Source organism: Pongo abelii, chromosome 1 (assembly GCF_028885655.2).
Source record: "Pongo abelii isolate AG06213 chromosome 1, NHGRI_mPonAbe1-v2.0_pri, whole genome shotgun sequence".
NCBI classification, from domain to species: domain Eukaryota; kingdom Metazoa; phylum Chordata; class Mammalia; order Primates; family Hominidae; genus Pongo; species Pongo abelii.
Window position 1 is genome coordinate 89164256 of NC_071985.2, and position 23051 is coordinate 89187306.

At 49.9% G+C, this 23051-nt stretch overlaps 2 protein-coding genes across 11 annotated transcripts; one reads left to right on the top strand and one right to left on the bottom strand.

The window, feature by feature from the left end:
- Positions 1-1725: 1725 nt before the first annotated feature.
- Positions 1726-23046, bottom strand: PPOX (protoporphyrinogen oxidase). 10 transcript variants are annotated; one of them, XM_063726998.1, is made up of 13 exons: positions 22958-23046; positions 21916-22010; positions 21616-21750; positions 21364-21479; positions 20746-20878; positions 20292-20436; positions 19685-19875; positions 19161-19221; positions 18857-18975; positions 18367-18477; positions 18117-18266; positions 17937-17979; positions 17668-17852 (listed from the first exon to the last, which is right to left on the bottom strand). In XM_063726998.1, exons 2-13 carry the CDS (start codon positions 22000-22002, stop codon positions 17710-17712), a joined length of 1434 nt encoding a protein of 477 aa, XP_063583068.1. In that variant the 5' UTR covers positions 22003-22010; positions 22958-23046; the 3' UTR covers positions 17668-17709. The 10 variants fall into 10 exon arrangements, with proteins under 10 accessions (XP_054382666.1, XP_054382638.1, XP_054382633.1 ...); XM_002809892.6 differs by lacking the exon at positions 22958-23046 and adding an exon at positions 22177-22498; XM_054526691.2 differs by lacking the exons at positions 17668-17852; positions 17937-17979; positions 22958-23046 and adding exons at positions 1726-1931; positions 22177-22503.
- On the top strand, positions 11409-17576 carry B4GALT3 (beta-1,4-galactosyltransferase 3; the record flags this gene model as incomplete). The annotated part of the gene is given in 8 exon segments (NM_001134209.1): positions 11409-11480; positions 12321-12466; positions 12810-13097; positions 13672-13907; positions 14824-15014; positions 15146-15268; positions 16555-16659; positions 16797-17576. Coding segments are annotated over 6 exon segments (1182 nt in total). The 3' UTR covers positions 17071-17576.
- Positions 23047-23051: the final 5 nt, after the last annotated feature.

Consider the following 23051-nt stretch of genomic DNA (forward strand, 5'->3'; position numbering starts at 1 on the left):
GATGGAACAGAGTCTCCAGAATCTGCCAGTGTAAACCCAGCAGAATGCCTAGAAGATGTGAGATTAGAATAAAATTTCATAAAACAAAAACAGCTGGGCATGGTGGCTCACACCTGTAATCCCAGCACTTTGGGAGGCCGAGGTAGGTGGATCATGAGGTCAGGAGATTGAGACCGACCATCCTGGCTACCACAGTGAAACCCCGTGTCTACTAAAAATACAAAAAAAAAAAAAAAAAAAAATTAGCCAGGCATGGTGACAAGTGCCTATAGTCCCAGCTACTTGGGAGACTGAGGCAGGAGAATGGCATGAACACGGGAGGCAGAGCTTGCAGTGAGCCGAGATTGCGCCGCTGCACTCCAGCCTGGGAGACAGAGCGAGACTCGTCTCGAAACAAAAACAAAAACAAAAACAGGATATGGTTTGGCAGGAAATAGGCAAGAAGGCAAAAAGAATAACCCGTAAAAGGATCTGAGGTGAGGGAGCCAGGTGCCCCAAAATGGCAGAATACCTGATGCCTGAGGAGAGGGAGGGACTAAAACATCTGCATTTTCCCCTCTGGGCAAGGTGCCTTTGCTTGAGAAAGAATTTTGGGCTGGATGAGATGGCTCATGCCTGTAATCCCAGTACTTTGGCAAGAGGATTGCTTGAGGCCAGGAGGTTGGGACCAACCTGGGCAACACAGAAAGATTCTATCTCTACCAAAAAAAAAAAAAAAAAAGATTGAAAAATTAGCCGGGTGTGGTGGCACCTGTAGTCCCAGCTACTTGGGAGGCTAAAATAGGACTGCTTGAGCCCACGATTTCGAGGCTATGGTGAGCTATGATCATGCCACTATACTCCAGCCTGGGTGAGAGACCAAAACACCAACTCAAAAAAAAAAAAAAAAAAAAAAAAAGGCCAGGCATGGTGGCTCACACCTGTAATCTCAGCACTTCGGGAGGCTGAGGTTCAAGACCAGCCAGACCAACATGGTGAAACCCCATCTCTACTAAAAAAAATACAAAAAAATAGCTAGGTGTGGTGGCAAGTGCCTGTAGTCCCAGGTACTCATGAGGCTGAGGCAGGAGGATCGCTTGAACCTGGGAGGTGGAGGTTGCAGTGAGCCGAAATTGCACCACTGAACTCCAGTCTGGGCGATAGAGTGAGACTGCATCTCAGAAAAAAAAGAACTTGGGCAGTCCTGCATGTGTCATGGATGGAACAGGGATGGGCAAGGGTGGTAGGTAGACCCTGCAAGAATTTGGAGTTTTGAGAGGCAGAAGCAGGACTGCTAAGGATTGGGGAAGGTACTGGATGTGGGGTTGAGGGAGAAACTATAGGTAAAGAAGACCCTGAGGTTGAGGTGGAAGAGTGAAGAATGGGGGAGCCAAAGGCACTTCACTCTGCCATAGCAGCCCCTAGCTGGGATGCCAAACACTGCTTGGAATGTGAAGCTGGGACTATGGGGTTGAGGCAGGCTGCAGAGGTTGTAGTGGTTATATGTGCTATGCTCACTGGATCTGGGCTTTGCTAATCAAGTTCTGTACCAGGCAGTGCCTTATACAGCACCCTGTACTCTACACCAGCCAGCACAGTGCCTGCTTCCTCTGCAGCGAGAAAAGACTGCCCACACTCTCTTCTCTCCAGTAAACACGGTTCCCACTGCTAGGCTTGGCCCCCTGGCCCTTCCTGTGGTCCTCCTACTAACCAGGCTGAAGAAGATGGAGACAAGACAAGAGTGATCTTTACTCGTTTCATCTAGTTAGCAAAATGAGACCACAGATAGTATGTTTATGGACCTTGATACTATGAGTTGATGGTACAATGAGCAGAGTTCTGTGATAAGTAGATGTAAGGTACAAATACAAACAATATATATGACTGTCCTAAAGGGGTTCACACTGCATTCTGGTCAGGGGAGGTTGTATACGGCTCCCACTCCACCTTCCCTGCAAAGAGAAACAATGGGACAGTAAAAGGGACTAGAAGATAAGAGCCTAATGAGCCCCGAACTGAATGGACTATGAGGGTTATGGAGGGCTACCTTGGGCTGGGCCCTGGAGAACAGGTCATCATGATAGCCCTTCTCACCTTCCTTTAATGTTCATGGAGACACACTTTTTTTTTGAGACAGGGTCTCCCTTTGTTGACCAGGCGGGGGTACAGTGGTGTGATCTTGGCTCACTGCAGCCTTGAACTCTCAGGCTCAAGCAACCCTCCCACCTCAACCTCCTGTGTACCTAGGACTACAGGCATGAGCTACCACACCCAGCTAATTTACTTTTTTTTTTTTTTTGGTTGAGACGAGGTCTTATCATATTGCCCAGGCTGGTCTTGAACTCCTGGCCTCAAGGGATCTTCCCACCTCGATCTCCCAAAGTGTTGGGATGACCAGTGTGAACCACCATGCCTGGGCTTTTCTTTTGAGACAGTCTCACTCTGTGGCCCAGGTTGGCGTGCAGTGGCACCATCATAACTTACTACAGCCTTGAACTCCTGGGCTTGAGTAATCCTCCCACCTCAGCCTCCTGAGTAGCTTGGACTACAGGTGTAGATTCACTTTTAAATCACTTTTCTGCCTGTTATTTTAAGAGAAAGCCCTTCGCTCACCAAGTAGGGTTCTCACTGGCATAAGTAAGTTTTTCTGAGAATGAGACTGAGCTTAGGGGCCACCTCTGTGATTGGGTAAGTGAGCAGGAGCTAGAGTGAAAGAGGGGCAGAGAGAGCTAGCTCATCAAAGAGAAGTGATGGGCATCTCAGCCCTCAATCCCAGGCAAGGCCTGACCCCTTTCTGGAACGGTCTCTGCCTTACCACACCTCCAAGACCCAGGCTGTAGGTAGGCTTTACCTAATAGGAGTCCAACAAGTTCTTGCTAGGGATGGGGTTGTGGGGGGGCACATATCTCCCTGTAAGAGCTACAGTGAGCTCTGTTTCCCAACTGCCTACTTATTGCCCTCATGGGCCTGAGCTGGGGTGTAGATATATAAGGAGGAACAGAAACAGTAATAACAGGAAGTAAGGAGGCACTGAAACAATTCAAGTATCTGGTTCTGGAGGTGAAAAGAGGAAATGGAAAAAGAAAAGGCATTGAATGACAAGGGATTAGAGCCCTGTCCCTAGAGAAGTTCAAGAAGAGTTTGGACAACCATTTTATGAGATGGCAAGTGTTGTGCATGAGTATGTGTTTGAGGTGGGGGAGGAAGTTGAAGCAATAAGTTGGGCCAATTTCCTAAAGCCCCTTCTGCCCCTGAGATTCTCTGCTTCTGTGGTTCGAACAGAGGAAATCTGGACATTTGTCCAGCCACTATTTTTGTAATGGAGGTGGGATAGCCAGGGTTCCTGGAGGGTGCTGTGGAATGGGCATTTACACTTCTATTCCATCTCTAGTCCCATTTCTGTCATCTTCATACAGTATTACAGTATTTTGTTTTCTAAAATACCAGATTGGCAGTAAGTGACAAAACTGGCATTTGATTGGTCAGGGCTTGTGGGGGAGGAAGGGAGAAGAAAGTGGATTTCAATGTATTAACATTTTATTGGCTGAGAGGATGTTTCTGAACCAATTGAGTACCTTCCCCATTGACTGTTGCTGAGGCCAAGCTAAAATCATTGGCACCACGAGAAACCAGATGACAGCTGGAGGAAACCACCAGTGCTAAAAATGCTCAGAAAGAGGGGGGTCAGGGAAGGCGGGGGAGCAACAACACTGAACAACTTCCCCAGGCAGGATCTTACATGGGGACAGACCCAGGGTACTTAAGTAGCATTAGGAAGGAAAGGGAGGGGAGGAAGTAGATTAAGTATCCCTCACAGTCTTGGGACAACAAACAGGCACCATACACCCATACCAACAGTGACACATTGACATACACACATCCAACTTCACAGAGACACACTACCACATTCTCTCTCTCTTTTTTTTTCTTCTTCTTTTTCTTTTTTTGAGACAGATTCTCGTTCTGTCACCCAGGCTAGAGTGCAATGGCGCGATCTCGGCTCACTGCAACCTCCACCTCCCAGGTTCAAGTGATTCTCCTGCCTCAGCCTGCCAAGTAGCTGGGATTACAGGTATGCACCACCATGCCCAGCTAATTTTTTGTATTTTTAGTAGAGACGGGGTTTTCCATGTTGCCCAGGCTGTTCTTGAACTCCCGGGCTCAAGTGATCTGCCTGCCTCAGCCTCCCAAAGTGCTGGGATTACAGGTGTGAGCCAGGGTGCCTGGCCAACACATTCTGTTGATAATATAGATGCAAATAAGTAGTAGGGAGCTGAAAATATAAGAATTTTCACCTGAAAATCGATCTGAAGATTAAAAGATATTAATTGACCTAATCATGCATTGAGAATTGACTGTTTATACCATTTATTTGTTCAATAAATAAGCCAATGGGTTGTAAACATTGTAAACATTCCACAGCGTGTGGAAAGGACATGGATTTTTGGAGTCAAATTGAATCTAAGCCTTGCTACTTACTTACATGTAATGATGCAACCTTAATTACTTGATCTCTGTAAACCTCAGTTTCCTTACCTACAAAAGGTTTGTACTATTACCTGCCTTATAGAGAGGTCCAGACTTAAGAATATGATGATGTAAATGTTTGGCACTGTGTCTGGTTTTTAGTAAGTGGTCAATAAAGGCCAATTCTCCTTTCCTTATATCTCTTCCTTTGTCTGCTCCCTGACTTCTAACCCCTGCATTAGCGTGAGAAAACAGTTATATCAAGGAACTGTCTAGGTGAGATCTAAGGGCCATTTTGTAAATTTGTGCAAAAATTCTGGCTTACATTGAAGGGATGATAAAAGGAAAGACATGGTCCTTGTCCTCAGAGAGTTCACAATCTGGTGGCTGAGACAGTCAAGTAGGACAAAAATTTCAGACTTCTGTGATAGGTGCCATGATCAAGGAAGGGCACCTAGCACGAATATGAGGCCACAGAAGTGTTTCTGGAGGAGGTACCTGTCTCTCCTTCTAGAAGTGAGCAGTAAGGCTGGGCACAGTGACCCATACCTGTAGTCCCAGCACTTTGGGAGGCCAAGGTGGGAGGATCACTTGAGGGCAGGAGTTCAAGACCAGCCTGGGGGACATGATGAAACCTGGTCTCTACAAAAAATACAAAAAAAGGCAGGGTGCAGTGGCTCATACCTGTAATCCCAGCACTTTGGGAGGGTGAGGCGGGTGGATCACGAGGTCAGAGTTCAAGACCAGCCTGGTTTGAGAATCTGGTCTCTGGTTCGAGATCAGACCAGGAGTTCGAGACCAGCCTTACTAGTAGATAGATGATGAAACCCCATATCTACTAAAAATACAAAATTTAGCCAGCACGGTGGTGGGCACCTGTAATCCCAGCTACTTGGGAGGCTGAGGCAGAAGAATTGCTTGAACCTGGGAGGCAGAGGTGGCAATGAGCCAAGATCACGCCACTGCACTCTAGCCTGGGCGACAGAGCAAGACTCCATCTCAAAAAAAAAAAAAAAAAAAATTAGCCAGGTGTGCTTGTGCACGCCTGTAGTCCCAGCTACTCAGGGAATGGGGCGGGGGCTGAGGTGGGAGGATCACTTGAACTCAGGAGGTGGAGGCTGCAGTGAGCTGTGATTGTGCCACTGCACTCCAGCCTGGGTGACACAATGAGAACTTGTTTCCAAAAAAAAAAAAAAAAAAAGCTGGAAGACTGCAGGGAACCCATGGATGGTGGAAGGGTGTCAGGGGGGCATGATTTCTGTTTGCTAGGTCAGGTTCAGGTTCTTCTATGTTATACAAAACCAAAGTGAGGTAAAGAGGTAAAGAGAACAGACCAGAAAACCAGAAACTGGAGGATAATATGGCAACAGAAAGAGCTCAGTGGGAGAGAGATCTGGAACAACAGTGTGGGCTGAAGGGAGTTGGAAGGGATAGTTTTGGGGAGAAATAACATCCAAGTAGAAAATGTTGAATGGAAGAGGGAGAGGAATATATATATATATTTTTTTGCAACAGACTCTCACTCTGTTTTCCAGGCTGGAGTGCAGTGGCGCCATCTCCACCTCCCGGGTTTAAGCAATTCTCCTGTCTCAGCCTCCCGAGTAGCTGGAATTACAAGCATGTGCTGCCACACCTGGCTAATTTTTGTATTTTTAGTAGAGACAGGGTTTCACCATGTTGGTCAGGCTGGTCTCGAACCCCTGACCTCAGGTGATCCACCTGCCTCGGCCTCCCAAAGCACTGGGATTACAGGCATGAGCCTCTGCGCTCGGCCGAGACAGAGGATTTTAAAGACATTGGGCTGTCCATTAAAATGTGCTCCTAATCCACTGCCCCTTTCCCCTGTCTCTGATATTTCCTTGAGAAATTAAGTAGAGATTTAAATTAGTTTTTGATTACTAAACTGGGTTTCTTCTATTGTGTTATGTGTCATGACTGGGCCAGTGTGGGCCCCAGGATTTATTCAGAATATAGAAAGACAGGATGTTGTGGTGGAAACCAGCATATTAAAATTTAAGTTTTCAGAAACATAACAGTTCTAGGTGATGACTAAGTCCAGGGTGTGGCCAGGGTGAGACAGAGCAGAAGGGAAGGTTCTTGAAAACAGGGAGCTTACAAATTAATGTAAGGGAATGGTCAGAAGATAGTAGATAGGGCTTTGTGGTGGCTCACAGGAGGCTCACTTGAGGCCAGGAGTTCAAGACCAGCCTGGGCAACAGAGTGAGACTCCATCTCCACAATAAACTAAATTAGCTGGGTACACACCTGTAGTCCTAGCTACTTGAGAGGTTGAGGCAGGAGGATCACCTTAACCCAGGAGTTCAAGGCTGCAGTGGGCTATAATCATGCCATTGCACTCCAGCCTGGGTGACAGAGTGAGCCTCTGACTCTAAAAAAAAGAAGATGGTTAGATACAGAAGGAAATAGAAAGTGAAGACTGGGCGCGGTGGCTCAAGCCTGTAATCCCACCACTTTGGGAGGCTGAGGTGGGCAGATCACCTGAGGTTAGGAGTTTGAGACCACCCTGACCAACATGGAGAAACCCCGTCTCTACTAAAAACATAAAATTAGCCGGGCGTGGTAGCGCATGCCTGTAATCCCAGCTACTTGGGAGGCTGAGGCAGGAGAGTCACTTGAACCCGGGAGGCGGAGATTGCGGTGAGCTGCAGATCATGCCGTTGCACTCCAGCCTGGGCAACAAGAGAGAAACTCCATCTCAAAAAAAAAAAAAAAAAAAAAAGAAAGAAAAAGAAAGTGAGGGTCAGTGCTGTAAAACAGAAGGCGATGGAGGAGCAGAGGCTTAAAGGAAAGGTCCTCTGGGAGAACCACATTTTCTCTCTTTCTTTCTTCTTTGAGACAGGATCTGGCTCTATCACTCAGGCTGGAATAGTGCAGTGGTGCAATCACAGCTCACTGCAGCCTTGAACTCCTGGGTTCAAGTGATCCTCCCACCTCAGCCCCGTGAGTAGTTGGAACTACAGCCATGAGCCACCATGCCCAGCTAATTTTTGTATTTTTCTTGGAAGGGAATTTTGCCATATTGCCCAGGCTGATCTCAAACTCCTGAACTCAACTGATCTACCTAACTGGGCCTCCCAAAGTGTTGGGATTACAGGCGTGAGCCATAATGCCAGGCCAAGAACCACATTTCAATGATCTGTTTAAGTCTGTCTTTTCCACTACACAGTGAGATTCTTAAAAAATCAAGGCTTTTTGAGTTATACTATATCAGAAGCTAAAAATAATAATAATAAAAAATAAAAGTAAAACAAACAAACAAAAAATCAAGTTTGGGAGGCCACAGCGGGAGGATCACTTCAACCAAGGAGTTTGAGACCAGCCTGGGCAACATAGTGAGACTGTCTCTTTAAAAAAAAAAATTATAATAAAAAAAAATCAAGGCTTTGTCTTGGCTTCTATTTGTGCTCAAAAGTTTTCCATAGTTCTCACTAATGATCACAAAACTCCTTAAGACTAGAGTTCATTTTACAGATGAAATCCAGAGAACGTATTGCTCAGTACACAGCCAAAGGGTTTCAAAGTTGGTATTGTATTTAAACCCAGCATTATCTCATTTTGAGCCTTCACAGGCACCTCAAACTCATTATGTCTAAAGTTTGTCATCTCTACCCTTTCCCCAAAATGTGCTTCTTCCTAAGTTTTGTTTCTCATTAAATGGCACCACCCAGTGGTCCAAATTAGAAATCTGGGTGTCCTCTTGGAGTCCAATTCCCTAACTTGGCACATTCAGTCAATCTTCAAGTCCTGTTTGCCTCCTGAAAGTTCTCAAAGTTACTTTCTTCCCTCCAGTCCCACGGGTATTACCTATTCTGCATGAGCTTCATCTTATTCCTGGATTTCTGCAGTAACTTTCTAAATAGTCTCCCTGCCTCCGGTCTTGACTACTTCAATTAGTGCTCCACATTTCCTAAAGTTCTGATCATAGCACTCTCTATTTACAGCACTTTAATGCCTTCTTCTTGCCCTCTGGATAAGACCCAAACTCTTTTAATGTGGTTTGTGGAGTCCTTCATTATTTGGCATTTGCTTACCTCTCCAGTCTCATATCTCAACATTCCCTTCACTCTACTGTCCAGCCTTGCGGGCCCAGTTTTAATTTCCCAAACTCCCTAATTTCTTCCTCATTTCCAGAATTTTGCACTTATGGTTTCCTCTGCCTGGAACACTATTCATCTGTTAAAAGTTAATTTTCTAGCTGGGTGTGGTGGCACATGCCTGTAATCCCAGCTACTCGGGAGGCTGAGGCAGAATTGGCTGAAACCGGGAGGTGGAGATTGCGGTGAGCCAAGATGATGCCATTGCACTCCAGCCTGGGCAACAAGAGCAAAACTCTGTCTCAAAAAAAAAAAAGGTAATTTTCAGAAGAAGGTAAAATTATGACCCTTAAACTGTTGAAGAAAAAATTATTCTGACACTTGTTAAAACAGTAAGGAAGACTATTGCAATAGTCAATAAGCAGAATCAGAGTCAGTGGATGGAAGGAAAATTACATTAAGGCTAGGAGGATTCTTGCTAAACTGACCTAACAGGATCTTTCCTGAAGGCAGATGAGGGTGATCAGATAGATCAGCTATAAAGGGTGGAGAAGTGGGCAGGGAATTATCCCTAAACTGACTTGGCAAGATTCTTGCTATAACTGGCTAGGCAGGCCCAAGACAGGGCATAAGGACAAGACCTAGCCAAAAAGAGGTCTTAGAGGAGCCTGTTGAAAGTTTGGTTAAGGAGATGGTCTTTGTCAATACCAACATAAAAATGAACACATAGGCCAGGTGCAGTGGCTCATGCCTATAATCCCAGCACTTTGGGAGGCCAAGGTAGGTGGATCATGAGGTCAGGGATTCAAGACCAGCCTGGCCAAGATGGTGAAATCTCGTCTCCACTAAAAATACAAAAATTAGCCGGGTTTGGTGGCGGGAGCCTGTAATCCCAACGACTCGGGAGGCTGAGGCAGAAGAATCACTAGAACCCGGGAGGCGGAGGTTGCAGTGAGCTGAGATCATGCCACTGCACTCTAGCCTGGGTGACAGAGCAAGACTCCGACTCAAAAAAAAAAAAATTATCCTTGAAGACTGGGTATTTGGGAAAAAAAAAAAAAAGGAAAGGAAAGGAAAAAAAGAAGGAAGGGAATGGAAGGGAGGAAGGGAGGGAGGGAGGACGGAAGGAAGGAAAAAGAGAAATAAAATTAAGAGGCCTGATGCTGTGGCTGACGTCTGTAAATCCCAGCGCTTTGGGAAGCAAAGGTGGGCAGACAGTTTGAGCCCAGGAGTTGGAGACCAACCTGGACAACATGGCGAAACTCTGTGTCTTCAAAAAATACAATTAGCTGGATGTGCTGTTGTCCCAGCTACTTGCGGGTCTGAGGTGGGAGGATACCTTGAGCCTAGGAGGTTGAGGCTGCAGTGAGCTGTGATCTTGCCACTGCACTCCAGCCTGGGTGACAGAGTGAGACCCTGTCACAAATTTTTAAATTAAAAAAAAAAAAAGTAAAGAAAAAGGCCGGGCGTGGTGGCTCACACTTGTAATCCCAGCACTTTGGGAGGCCGAGGTGGGTGGATCACCTGAGGTCGGGAGTTCCAGACCAGCCTGACCAACATGGAGAAACTCTGTCTCTACTAAACATACAAAATTAGCCGGGTGTGGTGGCGCATGCCTGTAATCCCAGCTACCGAGGAAGGCTGAGGCAGAGGTCGCGGTGAGCCGAGATCGCGCCATTGCACTCCAGCCTGGGCAACAAGAGGGAAACTCCCTCTCAAAAAAAAAAAAAGTAAAGAAAAAAAATTAAGAAAAAAATGAACACGTGTTGATTTTACTTAACTCATGAAGAAACTAGCAGATGTTATAATTAATACAAGAGAAAATCTAGAGAACGGACATGTTTATGGATCAGGAAAACAGAAATGAAGATGAAAATGGACGCCAAAACTGCTTTTTCCCCCACAGTGTGGGGAATAGCAGGTTAATTGAACCTCTACCAGACAGGACAGAATTTGCATACAGATCAGTTACCTACATGAATTGTAAAATAACTCCCATGAAAACAGAATCTTTAAAGCAGAAGGATATGCTATAGACAAGTCCTTCAGGTTTCCCATTAGCCGTCACTTCTGGGAAGCCTTTCTAGAATCCCCACGTATGAATGAGTTGCCACTTCTAGGCCAGCATATTTATCACGTTATATTGTTTACATCCCTCCCTCCATACAAGATACACAAGACCATGGGCTTTTTGGGGCAGATTCTGTGAGTTATTCAAGTCTCTGATTGTTTCTTCAGCGTGAACATCTGCTTCTAAGGAACACAGTATGCTAGGGGGTAGTGTTTGTCGTAAGGTAAACATATTGCATGTTAACGGAGCATCCATTTTACTCTAATATCTGGGGAAACACCATTTGACTTTAAAGAAGACGCTGTCTTTCCCTCCACATTCAATGTTTCATTGTTTTATTAACTAATCGCTTTTTATTTCCAGGCCTGCGGGATACCACGGGAATACAAAAATGCGCTAGAGCGATCCGCAACGCTGTAGCCTGCGTAAGGAACAATTGATACTAAGTGGCACTAGGCTGCAGGGGGTGCCACCGACACACTAGGAGAGGGCTCAGCCAACCACAAGGTGATAACGAGGTCAGCGGAGCACCAGAAACCGGCTCACTAGCCTCCTGATCAGTCTCGGCCCAGAGGAAAATGAAGGGCTTGAGCTTCTGCTTTTACAAATCTGAGGGGCAGGAAATTAAATCCCACTAGCAGTCTGCGTAGTGGAGTTGAGCACTCGCACCCGCTCCCCAAGGGGTCGCCTACAACGCGTTCCAGGCGGGCAGGCTCAGGCGCAGCTCCCTCACAAGCCCCCGGCCACGCGGTGTCTCGGACCCGGTGCCTAGTCAGCCCGGGTGGCTCCGCCCCGAGGCCCCGCCCCATGACGCGGACCCCGCCCCCGCAGTGCCCGCTTCCAAGATGGCGGCAGCGATGCCTGCCCGGCTGTTGGGGTGGCGGTGACGACAGGCAGCAAAAGACCAGGTATGTGCGCTGGGGACGCGTCGGCACGGAGGCCTGGGATAAAGGTTTGGGCATTCGAGAGAGTGAGAAGTTTTGGGTAACGCCTGGAGACAAGCCTGAGCAGGGACGGGGGCCTAGGTGGAAGTATGGACCGGGGCCGGGCGGGCTCACGTTGCTAGGTAGGGCAAAAGCAAGAGACTGGGATAGGATGGGCGTGCTCCGAAAGAGCTGGGTTTTAACCCCCTCCACAGCGCGGACCACGCCTCTCCAGGTGAGCCCTTCCAGCCACCCCTGACTGTCTCTGCCCCTGCTCTCCCTTTCCCTTTCTCTTCAGCAGTAACCCTCGTCCCCACCCCCGCTAGAAGAGGGGAAAGGTAGAAAAGGTAGAGGACGCCACCCCCACCCTACTCTCCGCCGAGCTCCGGGGCTGTTCGCTTACAGCCCCCAGGTGGTCACGGTCCCTGCACCTGAGGAGCTGGCACCCAGGCACATGAAGAATAGAAGGAGCCTGTTTCCTACTTCGCCCTGGGTACTCCTTAGGCCACTCCACGGTCCTGTCATGACTCTGTCGCCACTTCAACTGGTTCTTGGTCTGGGGGAAAACAGTGTTTCCATTAGCTGTCCTGTCCCCACTCCCCAATCTGTCCTGTTGGGGTGGGGGTACGGGGGTGGTTAAGTATGAACCTGACACTTATCATTCCAGGGTAGCGCGGGAGACAGGCGAGGGACCTACCATCTCCTGCTCCTCCTCTTCCTTTCCAACCACTTTCCTTCACTTCGCCTGCTAGGAAACCGGCTTCACCCTGATCCTGATCTCTGGCGGTGCAGGTAGCTAGTTATCCTTTACCACTTCTGTTCCAGCTGGTCCCAGATTCGCTGCTGGAGTGCTGGATGGAGCCTTTCTCTGCCCTCTGTGACATTTCCAATTTTAGATAATGCCTCACATCTCTGTCCCCCCGGGACCCCCTGGAGCCCCCATGATCCCTAAGAAGACAGCTTGAACCTAGGTGAGTCTATCTCTTCCCTTCTAAAATTGGAAGAGGGGTTCTCTAGAGACTCTTCTGAAATGAACATGAGATTTGAATGATGTAAACATTTTTGGGGGTGAGGACTGACAGTAGATGGTGGGAGTGGTTTGGGGGGAGGTAGAGGAGAGCGAAACTTGGGCTGAAGTGACAGGTGGTAGGGTTACTGGTGGTTACATTCTATTTTGTTTCCTTGCGTGACTGTGCACCTGTGTGCTCCCTTCTGTGACTTTGTTTTCTGCTTTTTCCTCTTTACCCCTGGCACCACCTTCAACCCTACCTACTGACCTCTCTCCTGGCTTGCTCTCTTCCTGCCTACCCCCAGAATTCCCCTCTCCCTCCCTAGATCTCACCCCCAGGATGTTGCGGAGGCTGCTGGAGCGGCCTTGCACGCTCGCCCTGCTTGTGGGCTCCCAGCTGGCTGTCATGATGTACCTGTCACTGGGGGGCTTCCGAAGTCTCAGTGCCCTATTTGGCCGAGATCAGGGGCCGACATTTGACTATTCTCACCCTCGTGATGTCTACAGTAACCTCAGTCACCTGCCTGGGGCCCCAGGGGGTCCTCCAGCTCCTCAAGGTCTGCCCTACTGTCCAGAACGATCTCCTCTCTTAGGTAAGTGCAGGAGGAAGGAGGTGGTGAAAGGAAGGACAAGGTGCAGGGACAGGGAGGCTTGGGGATAGGGAGGCATGGAGTGGCAGAAGTGGAACTTAGAAGAGGATAATGGACTCTGCAGGTAGGCTGAGGTTGAGATAGAGGGCTGAGGTTGAGATAGAGTAGACTCTGAATTTGGAGTTTAGACTAGACTATTGGGTTTCCACTTTCTACTGCTTGCCCCTTTATGGGCTCTTCCTGCCCCAGGCTAGGAATTGTTTTCCTTGTAGATGAGCCCTGGTTTAATTAGTTGCAAGTCTCTCCAGCCTTCAACTATAGCTTCCAACCCTGTAAGAGAGGAGAAAGTTATGCAACCCTAAAATAAGAAGAGAAGGCTAGGTAAGGATCCTGCACCTTCCAGCCTTTGTAGAGCTGTCCCAGTGATAGGTAATCCAAGGCATGTGAGATTTCTGAGTGAGCCCTGAGAACTAAGCCCCAGAATCAGACTGCCAGTGCCAGAGGTATTCCCAGACCCTAGTTTGATTCTTTTCTCTTTGCCCCTCTGATCCCTTTACTTGCCATTCCTTCCCAACAGTGGGTCCTGTGTCGGTGTCCTTTAGCCCAGTGCCATCACTGGCAGAGATTGTGGAGCGGAATCCCCGGGTAGAACCAGGGGGCCGGTACCGCCCTGCAGGTTGTGAGCCCCGCTCCCGAACAGCCATCATTGTGCCTCATCGTGCCCGGGAGCACCACCTGCGCCTGCTGCTCTACCACCTGCACCCCTTCTTGCAGCGCCAGCAGCTTGCTTATGGCATCTATGTCATCCACCAGGTACCCCCAATCTCCACCTCATTTTGACTTACTTTCTTCTAAGGAAGCCTCAAGCACATGCCACTCCACTTTCATCTAATGGGTCCCTAGAATAATTTTAAGAAGGCCAGACTGCTAGAGTGTGGAGAAGCACCTGGCACTGCTCTTCCAACTTTGTTAGTCCCATACTTCTCCTTAATCTGCTTAGGTTATTCCCACTGTCCTACACTCTTCTGTGATTTTTTCTTTATTGAATGGCTTGTGCTGAGTTGGAATTGGACACAATAGGGCTAAAATTCTAGTTCCGTCACTTGTTACATTTATGACTCTGAGCAAGATACTTAAACATCTAACGTGAGGAAAGAGCAAAAGATAACTAATATACCACCTGTTCCACACCACACCATTGTTGGTTGCCAATTGTCAGGATTAAATGTTAGACAGCAGCATCTAAGTATCAGGCCCATACCAATACACAAGCAAGATTTGTCAAATGACTAAGTGGAAAAATGAAAAAGATAGTCTTTATTTTTCATTCTCTCCCTCTTTTCACTTTTATTCTTTTTTTTTTTTTTTTTTTTTTTGGGATCTCACTCTGTCCCCCAGGCTGGAGTGCAGTGGCACGATCTCGGCGGACTGCAAGCTCCGCCTCCTGGGTTTTACGCCATTCTCCTGCCTCAGCCTCCTGAGTAGCAGGGACTACAGGCATGCACCACCACACCCAGCTAATTTTTTGTATTTTTAGTAGAGATGGGGTTTCACCGTGTTAGCCAGGGTGGTCTTAATCTCCTGACCTTGTGATCTGCCCGCCTTGGCCTCCCAAAGTACTGGGATTACAGGCGTGAGCCACCGCGCCCGGCCTTCACTTTTATTCTTTAGCCCCCTTTTCTCCATGCCACCTACAGACATAGTCTGGTCCCCCTCCATTATCTTCCAGGCTGGAAATGGAACATTTAACAGGGCAAAACTGTTGAACGTTGGGGTGCGAGAGGCCCTGCGTGATGAAGAGTGGGATTGCCTGTTCTTGCATGATGTGGACCTCTTGCCAGAAAATGACCACAATCTGTATGTGTGTGACCCCCGGGGACCCCGCCATGTTGCCGTTGCTATGAACAAGTTTGGATACAGGTAGAGGGCATGGAAGGGTACTGGGAGACAGGGAAGCCTACTATCCTGTGGAAGGAGGAGAGCCAAGGGGATTGTGGTTGGGGATGTCTCCCCAGAAGACTTGGGGTATGCAAGGATCTTTCTCTCCCTAGCCTCCCGTACCCCCAGTACTTCGGAGGAGTCTCGGCGCTTACTCCTGACCAGTACCTGAAGATGAATGGCTTCCCCAATGAATACTGGGGCTGGGGTGGTGAGGATGATGACATTGCTACCAGGTCAGACTTCCTGCCACTTCCTCCCTCCTGACCCCAGTCTGGATCCCTGTCCTCTAAGACCACCTTTGGCCATAGCCCTTCAACACTAACCTTTAGCTCCCTGGTCCTGCACTGAGCCCATTCCTTTCCCTTAGTCTTTTTAGGATACCCAGGTCAGGCTTGCATGCTATTGCCCATTGTGTCATCCTTCAGTCTCCTGGTTAGTTTGTTCTTGGGAGAGGACATAAGATCCAATAGGAAATACTATCGTTGGATTCCAGAACTGGAAAGGGGCCCAGAGACAGCTTAGTCTTGCCTTCTGCTGGGGTTCCAGTCAGGCCACTTCCTATGGGGTTAGGAGAGAGGGGCTCTGCTCCATGTTCCCAGAATCACTTTGTAAAAGGCCTGTGCCATTGGCACAGGGCCAACTCATTTTTGGCATGTGAAACATTCTGACCTTCAGCCTCAGCTGACCCAATTTCATGTCTGTGGTATGAATGTTTGGGCTTGGTATGCGGGACCAATTGCTTCCGTTCCCCCTGTGTCCTCTGTGATGACATCTCTGTGAATTCTCATCCTCTGTATGTGTGTGAAATACCCAGTGAATTGTAAATATACATAAGTATTCTTCTAGTTCCTTCCCAGGCCATCTGCATTCCATGCTTCTGTGTGTCAGAGGTGGAGTTTGTTTCTTTTAGGGTCCTGATTACCTGGTTCTACCCTTTTCTTTTCTTTCTTTCGTTTTTTTTTTTTTTTTTTTTCTTTTTCTCTAGAGACAAGGTCTCATTATTTTCCCAGGCTGGTCTTGAACTCCTGGCCTCAAGTGATCCTTCTGCCTTGGCATCCAAAAGTGCTAGGATTCCAGGTGTGAGCCACTGCACCTGGCCTACCTTTTTCTTAACATGGGGGATGTGGGAGAGAAGCTGGGGTAGCTCAGTCACTATTCTAACTAAGATTCTCAGCAACTCCCAGTCTTTTCTTATTCTTTTGACAGAATGGCCTCTCTCTGCGTCTTTCCTAGACTGCAAGGGCAGCTCCTAGGAGCCCTTTAGGAAGCCAAGGGAGTAGGTTGCCAACTGTTTAAAGGCCCTAGGGTGACTGGCACTGGGCCCTGAGGATTTGGATACATCCAGCTTTTATGTTCTCTTCAGCCATTTCTTTCTTTCTGTTTGACTTCCATCCTGGGCTTTTTTTTTTCTTTTGCCTACTAAGTAATAGTTGTTTTTTTTGTGTGTACAGAAACATTTAATCCCTTCCTTGCTTTTCTCTACTCTGGATCCCCCATGATCCCCTCACTTTTCCCATAGGGTGCGCCTGGCTGGGATGAAGATCTCTCGGCCCCCCACATCTGTAGGACACTATAAGATGGTGAAGCACCGAGGAGATAAGGGCAACGAGGAAAATCCCCACAGGTAGGAAGAAGGAAGGACTGCCTGGGAATTGTTACTGGATCCTCAGGGTTCTGTACCCCTAGCCAGGAAAATCCTAAAGGTCCCTAGATTTCTGGCTGTTCCTTTCTGGGTCTTAGTCTCCAACCTCTAACCCTCAGATTTGACCTCCTGGTCCGTACCCAGAATTCCTGGACGCAAGATGGGATGAACTCACTGACATACCAATTGCTGGCTCGAGAGTTGGGGCCTCTTTATACCAACATCACAGCAGACATTGGGACTGACCCTCGGGGTCCTCGGGCTCCTTCTGGGCCCCGTTACCCACCTGGTTCCTCCCAAGCCTTCCGTCAAGAAATGCTGCAACGCCGGCCCCCAGCCAGGCCTGGGCCTCCACCTACTGCCAACCACACAGCCCTCCGAGGTTCACATTAACTCCTCCTTCCTGTCTACCTTAATCATGAAACTGAATTCATGGGGTTGCATTCTCCCCACCCTCAGCTCCTCACTGTTCTCAGACGGATGTGGGGGAACTGAACTGTGGTGCCGTGCTAGGGGGCAGGGGCCTCTCCCTCACTGCTGGACTGGAGCTGGGCTCCTGTAGACCTGAGGGGTCCCTCTCTCTAGGGTCTCCTGTAGGGCTTATGACTGTGAATCCTTGATGTCATGATTTTATGTGACGATTCCTGGGAGTCCCTGCCCCTAGAGTAGGAGCACAGCTGGACCCCAAGCCCCTCCCTCTTCCATGGAGAGAAGAGTGATCTGGCTTCTCCTGGGACCTCTGTGAATATTTATTCTATTTATGGTTCCCGGGAAGTTGTTTGGTGAAGGAAGCCCCTCCCTGGGCATTTTCTGCCCATGCTGGAATAGCTCCCTCTTCTGGTCCTGGCTCAGGGGGCTGGGATTTTGATATATTTTCTAATAAAGGACTTTGTCTCGCATCTGCTCCTGCTTTCTGCATCCCAGGCACACTTTGCCTCTTTGCTGCCGTGCATTCTTATGCCTATAGGTGATAGAACAGCCAGACCAAGCCAAGCTCCAGCAGTTTTTATTTTCATGAGTGGGAGTTGGGGATCAGCTCTTAGGTTCTGTGCCCAGGACACTGACTGCTGCCTGGCGGCCACTCTCTATACAGTCATTAACAGCAACCCCCTCATAGGAGGCTCCAGCCAGAGTCAGGGGCAACCTGTGAGCAGTCAGGAATTGCCTAGCTGACTCTGGAAGGAAAGGATGAAAGGTATGTTTTAGCTGGGGGTCTGATGCCCTTGGCCCTCCTCAGCCCAGCTGTTTTCCCAACTTACCTAGTTTTTGCCAGTGACCTAGTGTATACTGGGGGATGCAGTTCTGAGAAGAGAGGAGAGGATGCAGGGAAAAGTTTATTATTGATGTCCTAGGCCTTGGCTGACATACAGTGACAAATGTTCCAGTCCCTGTCTTCAAGGCCTTCAGTGGAGAGCTGAGGGAAGTTTATCCCAACTTACCTTGTGTAGATGGACCAAGCAGTGGCTCGGCATCTCCTTCAGTCCTAATTGTGTAGCAGCTGCTTCCTGGGCCCGCTGTTGAAACAGCTCCTGAGATAAGACACAGCCGCTCGCCTCCAGTGTCTGTAACCAGGAACCTCCCAGCATCACCTAAGGAGGGAATATAGCACTGATCAGTCTGGCCTTGCCTACACTGGAGCACAGAGGAGCCCTCTGGAAATGCCACTAGGCAAAGTTTCCTCCTCCTCACAGTCACTCTGAGGCCAGGGGGGCTCCCATCCTGCTCAGGGAAAGCAACTGAGTCATACACGATTCCCAGGACAGCTGGATCTTCTGAAGATGGCACCAAATGTCCAAATCCCTGGAGAGAAGGACATTCATGCGTCAGAAGGAAAGGGCTCTAGCTGAGCCTGTCTCCTTCCCGTTTTTTTTTTGGGGGGGGGACAGAGTCTCACTCTGTCACCCAGGCTGGAGTGTAATGGCGAGATCTCAGCTCACTGCAACCTCCACCTCCTGGGTTCAAGCGATTCTCCCGCCTTAGCCTCCCGAGTAGCTGGGATTACAGGTGCAAGCCACCACACCTGGCTAATTTTTGTATTTTTCGTAGAGATGGGGTTTCACCATGTTGGCCAGGCTGGTCTCGAACTCCTGACCTTGTTATCTGCCCACCTTGGCCTCCCAAAATGCTGGGATTACAGGTGTGAGCCACCATGCGCAGCCTCTCCGTCCCTTTATCATACCTGGACAGGCAGATGGGCTCCTCGGTACTGCAGATTCACCACAGCTACAGACACTGCAGTGATGGCACTCAGGGCACGAGCCAGAGGGGCAGCCTCAGCAGGGAGCAGCTCACTGAGCACTAGAGATCAGGCAGAGGCCTGACTCAGAAGGCATTCCCATTACAGTTGTCAGTCCTCTTTGGGATTAGACTCCCATAGAGATGACCAGTTCAGGGGCATGGTGTGGTCCTGCTGACCCAGGAAGGTACAGCTTTTGCCTCTCACTGGTAGGGGTTGGGGAAGGGGAAGGTGGCTATCCCATTACCTGAAGCTGGAATGGCACTAATAACGTGGTCAGCCTCCAGACTGCTGTCCCTTAGAGATACCTGAGAGCATGAAAACATTTGAGAGACCCAGAAAGTGAGAATTTGATGAGTGAAAATAGACTTCACTCTCAGTTTCCCAGGCACCCATGTGGCCAGGGAGACTGTGTACTGACCCCGGATGAAGAGATTGGGTGACTATGTAGACGTCACAAAAAATCATTCGTCTGTGTACTCCAGGAAGTGGACCAGACAGGCCAGTGTGGCTGTTCTGAAATGTTCAGTGAAGCTGGGTTCTTTCCCCTACCTCTAAGCCACTTATAAGTACTACTTCTATCCACAGACTTGCATAGGCTCTTTGAGGAAGGTTCACAAATAGGGCCTAGGATTCTGGGGTAGCCCATGTCTAAGTAGCTTCTAAGGCACAAAAACAATGAGGAACTCCAGTCCTATCAGCCCTGGCCTAAACTACTTGGATAAAGATGGAAACACTGACAGGTTCATTACACTCCAGGGGTTCCCCTACCTTCCAGCGCCCTTCTGCCTGGAGGCTGAGCCCACAGACCGGCTGGCCTCTGAGAACACTGACCCCCCTACTAGTCAGGTGGGTTTCAAGGGCCTGAGGCAACATCTCTAGACCTCCACGAAGTGACCACTGGCTCCAGCGCTCAGCCAAGGCCTGGCGAATGAGTGCTGAGTCTGGCTGTGGGGTCCGCCCTGCAGAGGAAGCAAACAAGAATCATTGAGGCTGGATGCAGTGGCTCACACCTGTAATCCCAGCACTTTAGGAGGCCGAGGCGGGTGGATCACTTGAGGTCAGGAGTTTGAGACCAGCCTGGCCAAAATAGTGAAACTCCATCTCTACAAAAAAATACACAGATTAGCTGGGAGTGGTGGCACATGTTTGTAATCCCAGCTACTTAAGAGGCTGAAGCAGGAGAATTGCTTGAATCTGGGAGGCGGAGGTTGCAGCGAGCCGATCTGAGATTGCGCCACTGCACTCCAGCCTAGGCGGCAGAGCAAGACTCCATCTCAAAAAAGAAAAAAAGAATAATTGAATAGCATCCCTTGTCCCCACTCCCTCACTTTGGCAGTCCTTAATATCTTCACCCTTTGAATCAATCCCCCCTCACCTGACCCCAGCAGCAGGCCCAGTAATATGGAACGATGGGTTTGCTCAGCTTGGAAGAGACTGGGAAAGCAGGACCTGATGCTGAGCTCACGGCTGTTGCCTGCAAACACTCCACGGCAGAGACTGTCCATGGCTAGAGACGCCACCTTAAGGGTGAGACTAGGACTAAGGAGCCAAAAAATAATCTACACTGACTGATTTCCACAGCCCCTATTTGGTAGGGAATGAGGGTGGGATAGGGTTTGGGTTGGGGGACATTCCCACTATGACAGAAGGATGGAAGTGAAGGCCTTCACTCCCAATAATGAGTTTTGGGAATTATGAGGGGGTGGGGTATGAAGAGAAAGAGGGCATCCCCAAATGATACAGAAGAGCCCCTAGGTGGTAGATTTGAACAGGGAGCTCTGCAGCTGGTTTAGGAGGGAAGAGGTTTGGGGCCTCTGGGCAAGTGTCACCTCAGGTCCAAGGCGGCGCTGGGCAAAACTGTGCACAGTCTCATCAGGATCTTTGCCCCGGGGCGTGGTCAGCTCCCTCAGCCCAGCCCAAAACAGAGGTTTGGAGAAGGGGGGTGAAGGGCGGAGTAGCCCCCTGCATGGAGAAAGGCATAGTGAGGGGGAAGCTCCTGACATACCTCCCCAGCTCCAGGCGCTGGGGTAATTTCCACTCATTTGGCTTCCTTTTGCTGGGAAGGCTGACAGGGACATGAAGAAATGAAGGTAGGTCGGGCGTGGTGGCTCACGCCTGTAATCCCAGCACTTTGGGAGGCCGAGGTGGGCGGATCACAAGGTCAGGAGTTCAAGACCAGCCTGGCCAATATGGTGAAACCCCATCTCTACTAAAAATACAAAAACTAGCCAGACGTGGTGGTGGGCACCTGTAGTCCCAGCCACTCGGGAGGCTGAGGCAGGAGAATCGCTTGAACCCGAAAGGCGGAAGTTGCAGTGAGCCAAGATCGCGCCATTGCACTCCATCCTGGGCGAGAGCGATACTCCGTCTCAAAAAAAAAAAAAGAAAGAAATGGAAGGCATATGAGGATGAGGGCACAGTAAAAGGAGCAGAGGTCCTGGTGTTACCTGAGGCCAGTGGGTAGGGCATGCAGGGCACCGCCCACGTAGAGGAACCTGTTCTGGGCAGCTGGGTGGTCTCCCCGGACAGGCAGCACTTCTGAATCCAAGCCAAGCTCAGAAACCTGCTCTCCACATGCCGTCAGAAGAGGAGAAACTAAGGGAAGTTCTGACCCACCAAACATACTTCCTCCCCTAAACTCTATACCCCAATGGAAGCCCCCTCCACAACCTCTCCTAGACATCCCACAAGCCTCTCACCAGGAGCAAGGTCTGGGCCCCTAGGGCTCCCGCTGGCCTAATTCCCCGAGGTCCAAGCTCAAAGATAGCACCATTCGGGCCTCGAACGGAGCGAATCCAGCCTCCCAGACGCTCACTGCTCTCCACCAGGACCACCTGGCGACAAGAGGGAGAGACACTGCAGCACCGCCTGTAGCCGCCGGCGAGAGGTCAGGAGGGGAGGGGAAGAGGCACATTCAGAGGGCCAGGATCCATCTAGCTTTTGATGGAAATGGGAAGAGCATTAAATGAAGCTCCCTCTGGCACAGGTGGAGCACTCACCTTAGGGGGGCAGGGGGCCCGGCTCAGGTGGTAACTGGCGGCCAAGCCGCTGATGCCTCCGCCCAGCACGACCACGGTCCGGCCCATGGGGAAACCTGGGGGAAAGGGGGCGATATGGACAGGCAGACCGGGGACACCCTGCGCTCCAGAAGCCCCGCCTGTTTTGCCTTCTGTCCCGGCCACTCACTGCTTTAGGGGAAACTAAGTGTGCACGGATGGGCTGGTGGAAAGTGAGGTCCCCGTCCAGGGGCCAGGACTCACCCACAAGAGGTAGGGATGAGAGAAAATGAGGGAGAAGGAGGTCGAGGTCCTAAGACCGTACCCCGCCGGCGCTCTGCTGGGTGCAGATAAGGGCCACACCCTCGCTATCGGCCCTCGCAGGGCTCGGGCGGCGGGCAGTACGCCTGAGTTCTGAGGCGCTCTGCTTGCCACACCGCTGTAGGCCAACAAGCGCCTCAAATCCGCTACTCCCACCCCCAGACTTTTCGGTCTCTCCTACTCTCCGTCCACTCTATTCTCGCGGCACGCGCCTGACCCTATCTCTCCTACATCTGGATTGGCGGGCCCTGGAAGGCTCCGGATCACGTTCACCAATGAAAACATTGAACTGGCAGAGGCGGAGCGACGGCGCTGTAAGAGCTGGAGTTTAACCGTGTCAGCGCCGAGCTGGGAGTGAGAGGCCGTGCCCGGCACTGCCCTCGTCAGGACTGAGGCGGCGAGCGCTTAATGCTGGAGTTAGCGTTCCCCAGCACAAGCTTCCCAGGTCCAGCTAGGGTGATAACCCTAGAGGGAAGGCCCCAGGAGCTTTGGTCGTAGGGAGAATAGATAGGGACACTGGAGGCCAGTCCACGGGGAGGCGGCTCCATAAACAGCTCCTTGATGTTAGCAACAGACCAGGCTTACGGGAGCTAGAGCCGCCCGGCAACGTACCCAGTGTTTGTCAACAGCGGCACCCCCCCATCGCCGACCAAACCAGTTGCCCCAGAGCCTGCACGCAGCCTCACTCAAGTATGCCTTTCCTCTTTTCCTCCCAGTACTTAACCTTCACTGCTGGGGGACACAGGTCCGGATCCGGCACATCCCCGAAACCTTCCCCCTCGGCTCTGAGAGCGCCCCCACCTGTTAGAGAGGGAACT